The sequence below is a fragment of the Aptenodytes patagonicus genome, chromosome 5, assembly GCF_965638725.1.
Source record: "Aptenodytes patagonicus chromosome 5, bAptPat1.pri.cur, whole genome shotgun sequence".
Lineage (NCBI taxonomy): Eukaryota > Metazoa > Chordata > Aves > Sphenisciformes > Spheniscidae > Aptenodytes > Aptenodytes patagonicus.
In genome coordinates this window covers 39,359,631-39,376,773 of record NC_134953.1, presented here as the reverse complement: position 1 = coordinate 39,376,773, position 17,143 = coordinate 39,359,631, and the positions used below count along the sequence as shown (strand labels likewise).

Sequence of the window (17,143 nt, the reverse complement as noted above, 5' to 3'; positions counted from 1 at the left end):
CACAGGAAGTTATATTTTGCCATTTTCATTGAGAGGTTGATTCATACTTAAGATCCTGGGTAAATAAAACTGACAAGCTTGAATTGAATTTTCTATTTGTGTTGGAGATGTGTGTATTTCTCTAAACCATTTCATTACCAGCTGCTTTTATTTTTGTAGGTGGTATATTAGGTCTGATGCTAGTAACGTTTTGACAGTTTTATGTAAGTGACTGGCAATTAACATAGGGAAATGAACTGCATCATAGCAGTTTTGAGCCTCAAAGGTGTCAGAAACAGGGCCTATCAAGTTCTCCAAAAGGGATTAAAGCAGGAAATGCCCCAGTATTCCCAGAGACGACACTATCCCAAAAATCACTGTAACTATCTAGTTCAAGGAAACAGTCTAAAGCTGGACAAGATTCAGTGTGCTGCCTCTAAACATTTTTGGGGTCCACAGGAAAGACAAAGATCATCTCAGTCTCCTGGAAGAAGCACCAGCAGGGGCAACTCTTCTATCAGCACTTTCTCTTTGCTTTGCAAGTTATTTCAGGTGACGTACATAGCTCCAGTTCCCCCACAAACAATAGTAGCCTGTATTAGAGTAGACTACTGCAAATCTATGCCTCAGGGAGCTGGAGCAATTATTCCTGAGAGGGGAAGGGGGAAAAAAACCCCCATGAACAAAAAATCCCGGGGCAAACAGACCCTCTGGGAGAGAGGATACAATTCCAATGGAGTACTCCAGATGCTGTAGGGCCTGCACTCTCCAGGCAGGTAAATGTTGTTCCTGACCTCTACTTTTCCAACCCAAAGATGAGTGAGCCTGACTTCCCAAGAAGCAAGAAGAATCAGGATCAAGTTAGTATTTCTTAAAAGTAGTCATAAGTATGTGTTAAAAGATATGAAGAGGGAAGTTGATATTAAAATAGAGGGCTGGGATTTTATTTCGGTACCCAAGAAATGGGATCTTCTAAACCTGCTACTGTCTAAGCCTGGGTATATCTAGTCTTAATGCAAGAAAGAATGCTAATTTTGCAGGTGGCAACCACATTTCTCACCCCTCCCAGAGCACTGGAAGGCTTTACCATCCTTAACGCAAGGAAGTCAAATTCTTCAAAGCATTGGTTAGGCGGGAAAGCCTCACGCTCCTTGTAATGGACTAATGAAGAAAGATGTTTTGGTGTTTGCTGAAGCTGGCCTTGCCTTTGTCACAGCCACCTCTCAAGACACACTAACGTTTGATCAAAGTGAGGTGTGTGAAGAACAGCTCTTGGTGCAGGAGTAACTTCCTGCAGCCTGCCTAGGACGAGGAGGCGGAAGAGCTAATCAGCACTTCCTGCTGCTGAGAGAGAGGAGAACGCGACACACATGACAGGATCCCTGTCTGCAATTGATTTGAGGATGTATGTTCACGATAAGCCTTGACAGGCTGCTGAGATGGACTGCATGAATGTCAAGGACTTAGAGATAGGCCTTGTTTCTGTAAACAACTTGTCCCAGGACATGGTGCCAATGGGAAGGGCTGGCGAGATCAGGGAGTGAACATGAGTTTGGTGAAGTATGAGCAAATTCAACACAAGAACAAGTTAAACACCAAGACTCCATTAAAATCAGACAAGTACGTAACTCCTAGTGAAGAGTAACAGTTATTTCCTTTCCCTTAGTGGAGCCCCGTGATGCAGAACTTGGTGTTTTGAGAGTGTTTTTCCACAGGTCCTGCAGCACCCAGTGTTTTTTCCATGATCCTCAATTTCCAAATGGAGAAATTAGGGCATAGACAGCATACACACAACTGCAAAACTGGTCGGAGGCAGAAACAGGAGCAGGACCCATCTTTCACAAGTTTACAGGGCCACAATGACACAGCAACACCAGCTTCTCCCATACTTCAGGGCTTAGATACACTGCAATTTTCATTTCCATGCCTGTATTTTACTTCTCACCCCTTTAGTGTCAGTATAGAAATAAAAAGGATTTTTTTTTTTTTTAAGGAGAATAACAGGAAGCTCTTGGGATAGGTAGAAAAATACTTGAGATATAAAAAGCTCCTTCCTGTGTGAAAATAAAGTCATACAATGTGGCACAGAGGAAAGAAGTTAGCATTTACAACTCCACACAAAACACACAGAGGACATCGAAGAAATTCTTCCACTGTCTCAGAATGACAGGGCAACTTGGCCATCTTCACTTGACTGACACAGTGCCAAGATCTGACAGCCAACAGCAGCTTCAGAGCATCATGCAAACCCTTAGAGTCAACACAGAAGCATAAGAACTTGCAGCAAGGTGATCGTCATCACTGCCTGCCAGGTAGGAAGGGTTACAGGGGAAAAGAAAAAGGGTTTCTTTGCTTGTCAGGAAAAAGATCCATGAACACTTCCCCTGGAGAGGCTTGCAAGGTAGAACGTCGCAGGCATGGCAAAAAGGGAACCTAATAAATTTCTCCAGACAGTTTTGAACTTGACATGTATTTATTTGAAAGCTCCCTCACAGAAACAGAGGGAAGAGAGGCTAACCAAATGAATAACAAAATCGGTAGAAAAAGCAGCATCTGAACACTGCAATGCACACTGCTGTTTATCCTTCATAGGGTCTTAAGAATGCAGTGTTATATTAAAATTCAGGCAGCACTGCCTGCTCTGAAGTGCTGCCAGTGGGACAGGACCCTATTACCTGCCTGGCTCCTAAGCATGAAATAGCTACTGCAAGAGAGTTTGTTGATATTGATATACAACAGTCTAAATCAGGAGGGCAAACAAACATCAACCTTCCCCTCAATGTTAGCATTCAAGGGCAACAAAAGCAGAAGCACTGAGGTTTGAGTTTGAGGCTTGTGGCATGTCAGCCACCCCCAGCAGAGAGGACATGTGCACTGGTGGTGCAGAGAGGAGTGAGACAGCAATCTTCCAGGGGTACAGAGTAACAAAACCTACCGGGCAGTGCGTATTTCAGGGTACAATTGTAGACTCTTATTTTACTCCTCCTTTGCCCACATCATCTCTAAAACAACATTAAAGCATGTGCAGGAACAATTTTTTGTCACAGCATTTTCTTGCTTTCAAAATAGGGATTGCGGTGCTAGATGTCAAAGTCTTCAGTTCTTCTGGATACCAAAAGGGACGAATTCTTAGGCAACTGTTCCAAGCAATTTGTCTAGGGAGGGCAGCAGCTCACCTGCACACAGCAGCAGATAAAGGGCTGCGTGGAGGAAGAGGGTTTGTCAGCATTGCTGAACTAAATTTCAACAGCGATTAAAGGTAAGTCACAACTAACAGCTTCCAGCCCCTCCTCTCTGACTTTAGAATAAACACTTTAGAATAAACACAGGAGAGAGTTGGCTGTTTTAAGAACTGGTCAATCATGAGTTTGGTTTTTTTAACAGTCAATAGACATGATAAATATCTTCTGGCACCAAATGTCTCATCCTAACATCCCATAAAGTTAGGACCAAGTACAGTCTGCTGATTCCCAAAGTTAATGAACAAACGATACATCACCATGACAAATCAGACCACAGCCATTCAAAGGCCCAGAAAGGAAGTAACAGAAGCTTAAAGCTTCAGTTTTCCTCTGAAACAGCACTTGAATGCAATATAGAAATATACTGACACCACTTGGTACCTGTTAGGTTGCTGGGCATTACATGCCCATATATATTCTTATCCTGCAACCTGCCACATGTCTCCAGATTTTGTCAGCCTCCACATGGAGCTACTATGCTGGCCAAAGAAAGGCAGGTCTTTGTTAGACCAAATCTCTCTACCTCTACCTCACCACCTCAACTGCTACTGAGATCCCTGTGTTATGCAGCTAGGCATGGCAGGAAGATCTCCATCCGAGCTTCTTCAGGAAAGCTATTATCTGCATCACCACAGCCTCAGCGATGCAAGGTCAAGAAGAAACAACCTAAACAAAATGAAATGGAGGAAACTCAGGAGGCAGCTGCCACACATACAATATCCTCTTCTCAGCTGGGGAAAATAACGCTATTCAAGAGCACTGATTCAAAAATTGAATAGTTATTTATTGTTCCAGAAGTACATTGCTCTTTTATACATATTTCATAAATGATACAGGATTTTACACATGTTCAGGGGGATTTTTTTGGTGTGGTTTTTTTTGTTTGTTTGTTTTGGGTTTTTTTTTTTTTAGAAGGACTTTTCTCCATGCTCCCTCCCTCATCCCAAACACACACCAAGGATTCAGCTACAGGATTGTGTTCATTTTTTTTCCCTTTAAAAATCACCACACAAACAGGATAAAACAGATAAAAAATAATCACACAATGTAATTAAATTGAAAGACAGAGGAAAAGGGGAAGGGAAAAATAAACAACCTAGAAACATGCACCCATTCGGTCCAACATGCCATTGAGTGAGAAGAGGCAGCAATCCCAGCTGTGTTTCCACATCTGCAAGGCACCTAGCATCTAGTTAATACTGATTTGTTTTTTTTCTTTCCTAATTTTTTTAAAACATAGTTCTTCAAAAAAACCAGAAGCCTCTTTCCATGACACAGTGAGGAGTAGTAGTGAAACGTCAAAAAAGCAGCCAGCTTTTCTGTGTATAAAACTTAGTGCCCTTCTCCCACCTTCATCCTGTCTCCACAGTATTTATCAGCAGGATGCTAAAACAGACTGACCTGCTTTGAATGAAGAGATGTTTTATCTGCTTAGAAATCAGCCAGCCTTGGCTAGAAGAGAGGGCAATGGGTTGACTTTCCTTCCTCTACTTCTTTTAGCTAAGAACAAGAGATGTCATTAGCCACTCCTAAGAAATTCTGACCTGTGGGTGCAAAGTTCATTTAAAGCTACTAAGTAGGGGAAAGTGCTAGAGAACTGAAGTACTTCTGTGTCTTGCACTGTAAGAGCCCTGGGCTTTCAAAAAGCCTCCGGGCAAGGAAAATGCTTTGACCATATATGAGACCTTTTATCCCATTACACAAGCAGTCAAATATCAAGTTTAATTATTCCATGTTCCAAAACTGTTCATTTAAGCAGGAGTCGTGATTCTGCAACAGTTTCATAATCCTTTAAACCTTCATAATTTCATAGTCTAGGTGGCTATCAGATTTGGGGTAGGAAGAGGGGAATCTCCCTCCCTTAAGACTGAATACAAAAAACCTCTCATGCAATGCTGCCATTGATTTCTAGAACGAGCTCAAGGGCGTTGGGACGCAAAGTTTATATAGTTATTATGGAATAACCCAAAACATCAATTATCAAATGTCCAGAAGAAAACTCATTCCTTCTCTCACTTGGCTACAACCAATCTGTGCTACAAATAAGCAAAGGAGGAAGTCAGTGGAGCACATGGGGTGGGCTGGGAAGGGGAAGCTCACGGTTTTCCAGTAGAAAGCAGTCTCGTAGTAACTTTATAAAAGAGACCAGGTCTGATCAGAAGTGTGCGTGTTAATGGCGGTGGAGTGCAAGTTCTGATCACCAGCCATAGCTCCAGGTGGCTTGGATTCTTTTTTTTTTTCTCCTCCCTTTTTTTTTTTTGAGAGAGAAAGATTTGAATCAGGTAAAGGAAAATTTAAAAAGCTAAGCAGGCTGCTGGTGTCTTATCAAGAGGCAGACCCTGCAAAGCTGGAAGAAGACACCCCTACACCCCAGCATTACATTCCTTTCATGAACCTCCCCAATCCTGTATTTGTACACAATTGCCATTCAGACAGTTTTAAAACGTGACTATTTGCCAAGCCCTTTTCAGAACTAACATTCCACAATGTCCTATCTTCAATTTAAGAGATTCCCCCCCTGCAGTCCTTTGTCTTGATTAAAGGTAAAAACCCTCCACCCCCACACCACCTCCCAGCTTCCACCTGCAATGCTTTAATTAAAAAGGCAAGAGCTATGAACAGGTTTTTTGCCGGGATTCAGAGCTGCTTTGCTGATCAGTCCTTTTCATCAATTTGCTGGATGGGCAGGTGAACCTGCAGTGGGTCTCGAAGCCTCTTTAGGTCCAATTCTGCCTAAAAGTAAAAGACACATTATAAAGAACAAGCTCCCAATACACCTTCCCCAATACCATTCCCCTTTACAGAATGAAAAGCTTTTCTGTATTTCCTTGTTTTTCCTGTCCAGAAGGGAGCAGTCAAAAAGTAAAACAAAGCCACAGGCTCATGTTTGGAAAAACCATTCTTGGCACTTACTGAAAGATATTTGCTCTGTACTTCTCTGAACTTGTCTACATGCAGCCACTTAAAAGGAACATGGTAGGGAAGATTTGATCCCCATAAACTCACTGGAACTTTTTTTAAAAAAAAAGCCACCCCAAACTAGATTAATGGGAATGGTTGATTCTAGAAGAAAAGCTCCATGAAAATAGAGCCACCCAAGGATATCTGTATTCAATACAGCACGAGAAAACTCAGAGGTCTTTCTGGGTTTTCTCATGAAACCAATAGAGCCTAGCCCTGACCTCCCTCTACTGCTTGTACAGCTCCTTCTCCAAGGGAGGGGGAGAACACATCTTGCCCTGGATATCCCACACTGTCATTTCCAGAGCCTAGGAATAAACAAAGAATGATATAGGGTAGTGAAAAAGAATGTGGTAGATCTGCTTTTTCTGCTCATGCCATCCTTCTGCAGAAAGGCTCTCAGAAACACAAGGAAAAATCTCTACCCGACTCCTTTGTTGAACAGATCCCACAATGTGGACAGTCTGCCAAAGGGGTCTGTCTCCAAAATATGAGAAATCTACCCCCATTGCCTCTAAAAATACAGCTAAATTTTTTTGAACATTATTTTCCAGGACTGCAACCCAGTGCACTGAAGTGCTATGTCAGGAAGACATGAACTGAATGGATGCAAGTCTTCATTCCTCACTAAATCCATCTGGTGTGTAGGAGCTGAGAAGAAAGGAAATCTTGAATTAGGCTCCTCTGAGGCATGAAATGCCTGAAGCAACTCAAGATTTGCCAGCAGTTTCTAAAAGGCCCTTACAGATAGATACAAGCAACCGTTTCATGTCAATTTACACATCCAGCAGTTCTTATTCCTGGGCACATCAAAGCCAATTCAGTGATCGCACTGGGGCTGTGACAAGAAAATGGGCTGAAAACTTAAAATACATCCATTCTTGTTTGAGGTGCATCTCTTAATAGCAGCTAAGAACTAGCAAGCAGTAATTTCTTTGTCTTATTTCTGGAAAAATTCTTGTTACCTGAGCAATTGCATCCTTGAGTCGATTGTATTTCTCTAGATCAAATCGTGTCTTTTTGGCTCCTTTATGGAAAAATAATAAGTACTGTCTGTCTCTGGCATCTGGATAAACATATTCCTGGAAAGAAAAAAGAAGAGAAGATCAGAATAAAGCATCAACAGGATGCAACACAGGATACCATTAGCACGGTATTTATCGGGTGTGTTTTGGGAGGATGACTAGTTTCTGTCAGTGAAGGCACAAGACCAGACAACATTGTCTAAGCTCACCCAGTGTAGTGGGGTGATCCCAGACAGCAGCTAAAAGCCCCTACCCAGTCACTCACTTGCTCCCCTGCAGCTGGATGGGGGAAGAGAATCAAAAGGGCAAAAAACAAGAAAAACTTGTGAGTCAAGATAAAGACACTTTAACAAGTGAAGAAAAAAACCAACCAAACCTAAGAGTGATGCAAAAGCAATCACTCATCATCCTCCACCAGCAGACCAAAGCCCAGCCAGCCTCCAAGCAACAGCTACTTTGGAGAAACTCCCCCCCAGTTTATTGCTGAACATGACATTATATGGTATGGAATATCTCTTTGGTCAGTTCAGGTCAGCTGTCCCGGCTGTGTCCCCTTGCAACACCTCGCCCACCCCCAGCGTATTCCTGGGTGAGGAGTGGAGAGTGGGGCAAGCAACACAAAACAGAGGAGGCCTTGATACTGTACAAGCACTGTTCAGCAATAGCAAAGACATTGGTGTGTTATCAAGACTGTTTTGGTCACAAATCCACAACACAGCAACATACCAGCTGCTATGAAGAACATGAACTTCATCCCAGCCAGACCCAGTACAGTCAGGCATTTGTTTCTCTACTAGCATGTTACACTCCAGCAATGAGTTACCGTCACCTCCCTCCTGTCCTGAATGAGTGAATCCTTCCGTGCAGAGAGAACAAAAACTAACATGTTTCAGGGTTCCAATACTGACAAGTTTGTGGGGAGAAAGGGAGGGAAAAAAAGCTATAAATACCAGAAGAAAGCCTTTGTAAGATGGCCCTTACTGTCTTTTTCTTAAGATCATAAACATGCAATGGCTAATTAAAGCAACAATAGTTGCTCATGAATTCATCTCTCAACCAAGCTATGCAGGCGAGAACAAGAATCCAATACCACAGCTTTTGCCAGGGATACTCTACTGCAAAAAGTCACAGCGTTTTAGAGCGTGCAAATAACTCGGAGCAGCAGAGCTGTTCACGCCAAATCCCACATAGCGTCTACAAAGCACAGGTCTGCCTGCTGAAGTTAACTCTCCCTTGCACCAGAATGTCACACAGCCTCTGTGTCTGGTATGCATCCAACGATCAGGGCTGTCAGGTGGAGAAAAGCTGCATTCAGAGTCAAGCCATCCCTGAAACACTGAGATTTTAAGTCTGGCAGAAGAAGTACTAGTTTATATGGATGACTTGATTAAAACATCAAATCTGAGTTCAAACATGGCAGAAGTTCCAACCGCACTTGGCAGAAACTATAGCAGGAGCCCTGATGGGCACATGTGTCCTCAGCCCCTGAAATGATGCAGCTGACAGACCACTGGAACACCACGCTAGAACACGTGCAGCATCTGTTCTGGTGGTCTTGTGACAGCAGAGACTCTTTGAGCCCTCCCTCTCTCATTATTTAGGTGGGATTATGAATTTTGAATGGGAGTACTGAGACAAACCACGTACTAGAAATCCACACAGAGTCTGTCACAACTACAAGGATCTAGAGAAGCACAGCTCCCCTTTGTGTGAAGATTTTCTAACACTGGAGCAGGTCTAGTTTTTAAAAGACTGAGCCTGAGAGCCAACAGATCTGGAATTGCACCAAGGGACAAGCATTCAATTAGATCTGCTTCATCTGTATGAGAGTCCAGATCCACAAAATACCTAAACAGAAGCATTTCCAATGTGATCTCTGAACCTTTCTTGTCTCTTTATAAAGGCCAACACCCCATGTCAGAGAGGCGTGCTTCCCTGAAACTCAATAGGTACCTCATGTACCCATAGTTTATTTGGGCTGATAAATCACAGGACTTGGAGGCCTCTGGTGCAAGTCAATGTGTGTGAGGCTGCATGTGTGTGTGTGCAGAAACCATCACCTGTCAGTAGATGAACCTGTATAGCTAAAGCAGTCAGTCACAGAACATACATAAGCATTTATGGTTAGACAACCAGGAAGTCAGCAATGACCACCACCAGAAAACCCTACAACCATACACCACCATCCTGGACAGCAAAAATTAAATCAAGTGTCATCTAGGTTCTGACAAGATAAGGAAAGGGCAAAATAACTTCTAATAGGCATAACTTTGCTATTTTTCTAGGGAGTAGAGCTGAAAGCAATTCTTCTATTGAAGTGTCAATGTCAGCACAACAGGTCCTACCTGGCGAGTCATTACGAAATAAGCATACATTGCCATGGCACTACCATAGGTGATGAAATAGGTGACTGGTTCCATAATGTCCCAAGAATACTCCCACCAGGTTAGGCGGGCCAGAATCCCAAACTGAGTGGCCATGTAGGCCAGGCCTCCCCACAACACCAAGGTTGTCCTCTTCTCTGCTTTCCTGCTGAGCTCCATCCTTACCTGCAGGAGATAGAAGTACATGCCTTGTATTCTCAAAAATAATTATGTTAATATAATTAAGAGAGAACGAAAAAACAGCATTTAATATAAATACAAGATATTAAGTGGTTTGAGACATGGAATTTGAGTCTAGGTTATGCAGACAAATGCAGACTTTCTTTTCCATCTGTATCTTGCCATCATCCATATTTTACTCTGAGCATGCTCTGGATAGCTCACAAAGCTGCTTATTTCTCTGTGTTCAGAGATGTTCTGTCGCATTAGCCCCAGCCTTTATTTACGACCAAGCTCATTTCCAGTTATATAAAGCAAGGAAACAAAATACTTCCGTGGAAACCCGAAACAGGCACAGTTTGGTATACACTTAGTGCATCTTCTGCTTCAGTGATCTTAAAACTATTTGAAGTATGCAAGGGACCTAATTAAAACCTTGAAATAAATTAAGGCTGCATTTGGAGGATAAGTAAAATACAATGAGAAACTCCTCACTTTTTCTAGTGGTGCTAGTTGTTCCTTCAATTCCTCTAGTCTCCCTATCAGCTCCTTCTCTTTGTTCAGCTGGTGCTCCTCAATGCACAAGGCGGTATACAACTGCTGAACCAACGTCTTGACATCATTCAGCGTCGTTGCATTTTCGTGGCTTAAGAGCTCTAGGAAAAAGAGAGACTGCTTTATATGCATTTATCCATAGAACTTATATACTCTTCAGAACTGCTATTAGTATGCACAGGAAACGTGTGAAACACTCTTCTCAAAGCCACCTTTGGAAGAGCTCCAGCACTCTACGACAATGCAATTTCTTTAAAAGAAAACCAGGCTTTATTACTGGCTATTCCTAAAATTTGATAAGAACAAGGAAAAGAGATACATGCTATTAGCTTGCCAGATGTCAGCAGCTACTTCTGATCCATACTGATATGCAAGACTTAACGAAGACAAATGAACAACTAAACTAGTATGATCCATCACACCAGCTGTCAAGAAACAGCCAGAATTCAGACTACAGACCATCAGCAACCATAGTTATTGATGACGGCAACCGAAGATCTTGGGTTAGTGGCCCCAGAACATGCAGTCTTATGATAATTATTTTGAGTACCAATGCCAGGAATTGTTTCCCAACACTCTGTGGGCAACCCTGTGCTGTGCTGCCTGCAGGGCAATGAAATTCTCCCTCACAGTATTTAAATAAAGACAGTAACAGGGCCACTAACTGAAACTGCCTCTATCCCTGCATTTCAACACAAAAAGGATTCCTAAAGGAAATCAATTTGTAAAAGAGTTGTGAGTAGTGGTATTGTATTACACACTCCATATGGAAAAAAACAAGTTTCAAATTAAAGCAAAAGAACTTGACATTAGCCAAATAAAGAAATAAATTTAAAAAAATTAATTTTTGTAGCATTCTTGGGCTTGTACCTTAGGTTATCTTCTCAAAATATGATTTTACCAACGCATAAAAAGCTATGGACAGCTTAAGTTTTAACACTAGCAGCTCACGGGAAAGAAGTAACTCAGTTGTCTGTGCCAAGGCACACAGAAAGCACCGCACATCCCCCTCCCAGCTAAAGGGCTCCTGTTCCCCTATGAAGAGAAAAAAAAGTGTTCCTACTAAAGTGAGCATCAAAAAGTACTTAGTATTTAAGATTACAGTGTTCTGGCATTTCCATTTCAAAGTACACAGGGTGATTTTGTAAAAATGGAAAAGCAATAGCTGAAAAGTTTAACAGAACTAATCTCAGTGCCTATTTGCAGACACATTCCTCTTAATACAAGCTAACTATAGAAATCTGTTTGGCAAATGAATCAGAGGTGGCAATTTCACGTAACCTAGGTGATCCCAGAGCTCACCTACCAGTGCACAATGGGTATATCATACAAGCGAGCTAACCAAAACCACACTGACTCACTGACACAGACTTTGCTCTCTCAAACATTAGGTGAGTGGGATGTATGAATTGCCTTACCTTGGGACAGCAATTTCTCCAGTGCAGAAACAAGACACCACGTTTGCATTCTCATTTAGTTGTATTAAAAATTGCAGATTAGACCAGCTAGGCTTGATACCATCACCTGCTCTCAGGGGCTAACAGTTGGAAGAGATACCTTGTTAAAATCCTCACTCCACTTCTCTGGCTTACAATGTCTTATAAGTGTGTGAAAACACCACATTCAGGACAGAGAGCAGTGAGGTGAGAGAGCAGAGAGTGACCTTTTTGTGTGTGTGATATCCAGTGATTTAGATATCCAGTCTTAATGGAGTTATCTGTTAAGGTGCTTTTAAGGAGATTGGAAAACACATCTCTAGTGGAGGTCAGTCTAACCCACAGACAGGGGAGAAACGGCATCTCACCAATGCTGCACTCCCAAATTCCAGTCTCCCACATACTAAGGACAAGTGGCTGCACAAAGTTCCCTCAGTCAGAAATTTCTTTTTTACTTGGTATTTTTATACTGTAAATAATAAAAAGCTAGAATACATTTTTATTATTTTCCTTGTAAAAAGGTCCTTGGAAGCTAACTACATCTACAGAGGAAGATGGCATATATCAGCAGATCTTCCTATCAGTCAGCCACCCAGGGTAGTCTCAGACCCAAAAGGTGTGGTCAGTTTCCTGACTTTTGAAAGATCAACTTCCTTTAGCATGTTGTCTTATTCAAGGGGCTCAAGATGGTAAAAGGAACATTAACAGTTCCCTCACAGCTTTTGCCTTATAAATGATTTTGTTCACTATGTATTGCTTGAAGAGAGGCATAAGAGAGGAAGGCCCAAACACTAGGGAAAACATCCAGATAAATAGGGGAAGGCTTTTCCGCCATCTAACCTCAATTGGACATGCAAGTCAAGTTATAAATCCTTCCTAATTTGTTTGCCTGTCTACAGGGCTAAAAAATCCTTTTAGAAAAATACTGCTTGCAAACTTCACATTATCGCCTGAAACAATAACAGAACAATAAGGTAGACAAAAATCCCGCAGTATCTGTGAGCCAAGCAATGAGCAGACCAACATTTCCAAAACTTGTCCTTTTGTTTAAGTCCTCAGCGGTAAGTATAGGCATGCAAGAACCAGGGGCTTCATTAAGCCTAAGAAGTTGCCTAGGAGAAAGAGTAGACAGTAGATGAAAATACCAAGTTCTTGCCTCCGCCCATAACTCGGGAGCGTCTCAAAAGCTTCTTGCAAGTTTTCATGTCTTGAAAGTTACAGAAGTGTCCAAAGCCCATTATTTAAAAGGATTTTCTTACTGTTTCAAAATAGGTTGCTTCCCTTCCTATTTGATTCTTAGTTATGTAACCTTGTAAGAGCAGGGTCTCATTTATTTCACTGTGTGTTAGCTAACAAAGTTTCAAGGTTTATTTGCAATATTCAAAGTACCACACTTAAAAGGAAACAATGTTAACTGTCAGGTGAGAGAACAATTTATTCTTCCAAATCAGATCATGTAAGTTTCAATCTAATTCCCATTTTGTACTATACTATTTCAGAATGAGTTAAATTAAATTACTTTTCAGTAATTAGAAGAAAATTCAGAAAAATTTAGAAATTAAAAGAAACTACATTTCTTCATTTATTCCTCTTATGGGGGGTACTGGCTTTGAGCAGAATGAATATTTGCTTTTCATCACTGACTACCCCGATTACTTGGGTATTGCTAAATTAGACTCCAAGGGCAGGATTAGAAACTGCAAGGTTTCCTTTAGAAATAACACTTCATGTTCATGAACAAGTTAATAAAGCATGCTGCAATTAAACAGGGAACTGAATACTAAAATTTATGATGTTTACCAGAACCAGGCTGGTTTACCTCTCTTTGGTGGTCTAACATGGTACGTGACATCATTAATGACCAGTTTGAAGTCATCCAGCAGAAGCAAATCTATGCCTGTGGAGGAGGCAACACGTGTGCCATCTGTAAGGCAAACACAGACAACTCATTAAACAGTAGAAACAAAGTACCTAAACATGCTGTGGCTAAGTTATAATGCCATCCCAAATCCAGTTGTTGGACTGTGAAATTTTCCCCGCAGACGATACTCTTTGTCAAGACGGATATATATACTGGGAGACCTTACATGGCAAATACTAGCTGAGCTACATATGCAACTGCTTTTCTAAATTTGTGATATTTGGGATCATCTTATAAAAAGCAGTTCCCTTCATCCCGCACGCTTTGAATACTTTATTACGTTTTGCAATACAATCCACTTAAGCGACCTTCATTTCCCGCCACTGGCATTAGAAATTATTTCAATCTCTGGTATTGGATAGCTTTGACATTGCTAACCTAGCAAACACCTCCCCCCCAGGCCAAGACTTTTAAGGAAATATCTGCTTTGACAGCACTTTCATAAGACATCCTCATGATGTTCCAGAGCTTTGGTGGCTGGCAGATACATAGCAATTGAGCAAAACACGACATTAAGTGAAACATGACTGAGTTTTCATAGCTAAGCAAGACACTGTTTCTCTTGTACTGCCTTTTATACCCAATTCCTTACAAATCGATTAAAACCTTTACATAGGTTGCATAGCTTGCATCTTTCATACTATATAGTAGGAAACTCACCAAAAACATAGACATTAGTCCTAACAGAAGTAAGCTAAGCATTAGGAATGTTTTCCTCCTTCATTCTACAGTCAAGATTTCCTTGGCTAGACCTGACTACACAGGGACAGCTAACAGTATTCCTGCTCTAGGAATGGCATTTCTACCTTCTATTTTTTCAGGAATGTCCAAGAACTCACACCGTAACAAGCTTTTACTTAAAAAGCAAAAGGCTGGATGAAAATAGCTGGCAAGCAAGTAAATCAATTAGTTTGTAAAACAGCAGTACCTGCCGAGTAGATTGCAACCCGATCAATTCCTCGGTCCTCTGCTTGCAGCTGTTGTAAGAACACACCAACACAGTCTGAGATAGGTTTAAGCGTGAACTGGCAACGTTCACGCCGGGATGGAAGATTCACAGAAATCACAGGTAACCCATTTTGGTAAACGACCGTCACTTCTACAAAGATGACAAAAATACAAGTTTATCATTTAAAATTAACAGATCTTCTCATAATAGTTCTGTAGTTGTCCCATGGAGAAAAAGGCAAACATGGTTGTGAGCTGAACATGAAAGAGACTTGAAATTTTTGGTTCATCTTTTATCAAGAGATGTGTCCATCAAAGATAAACTGAGGGATGTCAGAGGTTTTCACTCCCATTAACTTGGAGGTATCTGTTAAACTTTGTGCTTTGTGGAAAAGTAGAAGACACTTACGCTAAGCACAATCACGATTATACTAAAGGCAACATGATAGCTAAAAGCCACAACATGGCAGCACAGCATTTTTTGATTAGTTTTTGAGAACCAAAGTATTTTGGACTATGGAAGACAAAACACTGCAATTTATCAGGATTTATAGCCCAGAAGACAAAGGCAGACCATCAAGGAAGGACCTACTTCAAACCTCTTTATTCTTGTTTAGTTCTGGTTTCCTCCTCTTTGTCCTAAGGCAACAAATATTTAAGAGAGCAGTCAGGAGTATGAGGTTGTAGGAATCATGCTCTAAATTTAAGCTTCAAGGTCATTTAATCTAAAATTCATGGGATCAATATACTTTGTACTTCAGAAGACAGACATTAATTCTTAGGTGTAGATAAAACAACATTGTCCATTTCTTTAGTGCTGTCAGGAGCTTTTTCAAGAGCATTCTTAAAGATTTCAGTGCACCCTTCTAAAATTTATGGTAGTGACCTGTATGAACTGTAAGCTAGTTATTATTTTACTGCCAGAAAGAAAGCCCACTCTGTGTCCTTCAGGATATCCATACATAGAAAAAAAAAGTTAAGAGTTCGTATTCCCTAAGCCCTCTACTGAGTCACAAACAGTCAAAATATTCCCCCGGTGCAGTAGTTGCTAAGATATAGCAGCACACCTAAAAATGATTCACTCCAGATTGCTACATATTTTTCTTATGTAAAAATGTAAGGTCATTTTTATTGCACAGAGCATTTGCCATGTCTCAAGGATTGTGCAGTCGCACCCACCCACACTGCATCTGGCTTATTATTCCCACCTGTTGTAGCTTTGGCCAACTACATGAACCACACCATCTACTTAAACTCATCTAACTCATGTATTGACATGCCAAGTCAATTTAAGCAGCTAACATCAAAACTAGTTGGTCAAAGAAGTTAACGCAAATACAAATAGAAGCAAATAATGTCATTTTAACTACCAAATGAAACTATTTCTCAGCATGCCACTGTTCAAAAATTTTTGCCACCAACAGCCTTTATACCTCCCCTTTCAGTGATTTGCTGCCAGATGATGAACTCGTTTATTACAGGATCGTTTGCACATTAGGACAAGTCTTGGGGCGACATGCCTTTCCAAAAGGGAGGCTCATGGATGTTGAGAAAGGACGCGCCAAGTGCACTTCTACAAAGCCAGAAGAGTTCTCTTGGGGTTTTGAGTTTACTGTCACGTGCCTTCATGAATTGAATCAAATGTACCAAAGATCTTTCCCTCTTCCAGGGGATTGCTATCCAGAGCTGACAAAGAGGTCCTCATGTCATCTTTAAAGACTAGGTGGAAGTGACCAATTATGGACATCTAAAATGACTAAAGCATCCCAAGAGGCCCCAGTATTTGGAAGCCTGTAAATGCCTATTCTCAAGACTCAGACACCTGACAGGATTTTAGTAGCTTTAGTGTTTCGAAGATTAAAACTCAGAGACAACAGTCAGATATTTACTGAAAAAAATAAAGCAAACTGCCAATTTATTTGGACAGTTAGACAGAATTTCAAGCTCCTTATCAGCAGCTGTTATGACACCAGCCATCAGATTTTTGCATTCTTTCACTCAAGTATTTGAGCAAGAGACTGGTAAGAAATAGATTGGCATTAGCTACACTTGTGATAGCAGGCTCAGAAGGAATGATCAACATGTTTAGAAGCTTAAAATAGCCACTTAAGTATTGAATTCATTGGTTCTGTGAGCAGCATATACAACATTAATTTATGTACTGCTTACATAACCACAAAACATGAAAAACATTCTTTATTTAAAACACTGCCTTGATTATACAGGCAGCGAGCCAGTTTATTGTAGAGCAAAACAGATAATGTTTGCACCAATGCTTTTCCATGTATCCCCAGTGGTATAACACAACAATCACAGCTCCATGGCTGCCAGCTTTGGAGGAAGTGCCTACCTGCACCAGCCCTGCCACATTTTAACCCTCCACAGACCAGATAGAGACCACTGTGATAAACGCAATAGGCCAGACTGCACCAAGAGCCATCAGCATTGGTAGCTCACACAAAACCTCTCTCAAGGATTTCCAGCTTAGGTGAAGTGTTAAAGACCAAATTATTTCTTTCAGAGGACAGGCTCA

The 17,143-nt window shown here is 41.2% G+C and overlaps 1 protein-coding gene across 2 annotated transcripts in view; it reads right to left on the bottom strand.

Moving 5' to 3' along the window:
- Window positions 1-3,984: 3,984 nt before the first annotated feature.
- The window catches only part of MCU (mitochondrial calcium uniporter), a 99,603-nt gene continuing 86,444 nt past the window's right edge, over window positions 3,985-17,143 (bottom strand). The window contains exons 3-8 of one of the 2 annotated variants that reach the window (XM_076339443.1): window positions 14,591-14,761; window positions 13,561-13,665; window positions 10,246-10,406; window positions 9,553-9,756; window positions 7,148-7,264; window positions 3,985-5,954 (exon numbers count right to left, since the gene is read on the bottom strand). In XM_076339443.1, the coding sequence (XP_076195558.1) occupies window positions 5,877-5,954; window positions 7,148-7,264; window positions 9,553-9,756; window positions 10,246-10,406; window positions 13,561-13,665; window positions 14,591-14,761 (836 nt within the window). In that variant the 3' untranslated portion in view covers window positions 3,985-5,876. The remainder of the gene's footprint in view (window positions 5,955-7,147; window positions 7,265-9,552; window positions 9,757-10,245; window positions 10,407-13,560; window positions 13,666-14,590; window positions 14,762-17,143) is intronic. The other variant, XM_076339444.1, reaches the window with a different exon arrangement.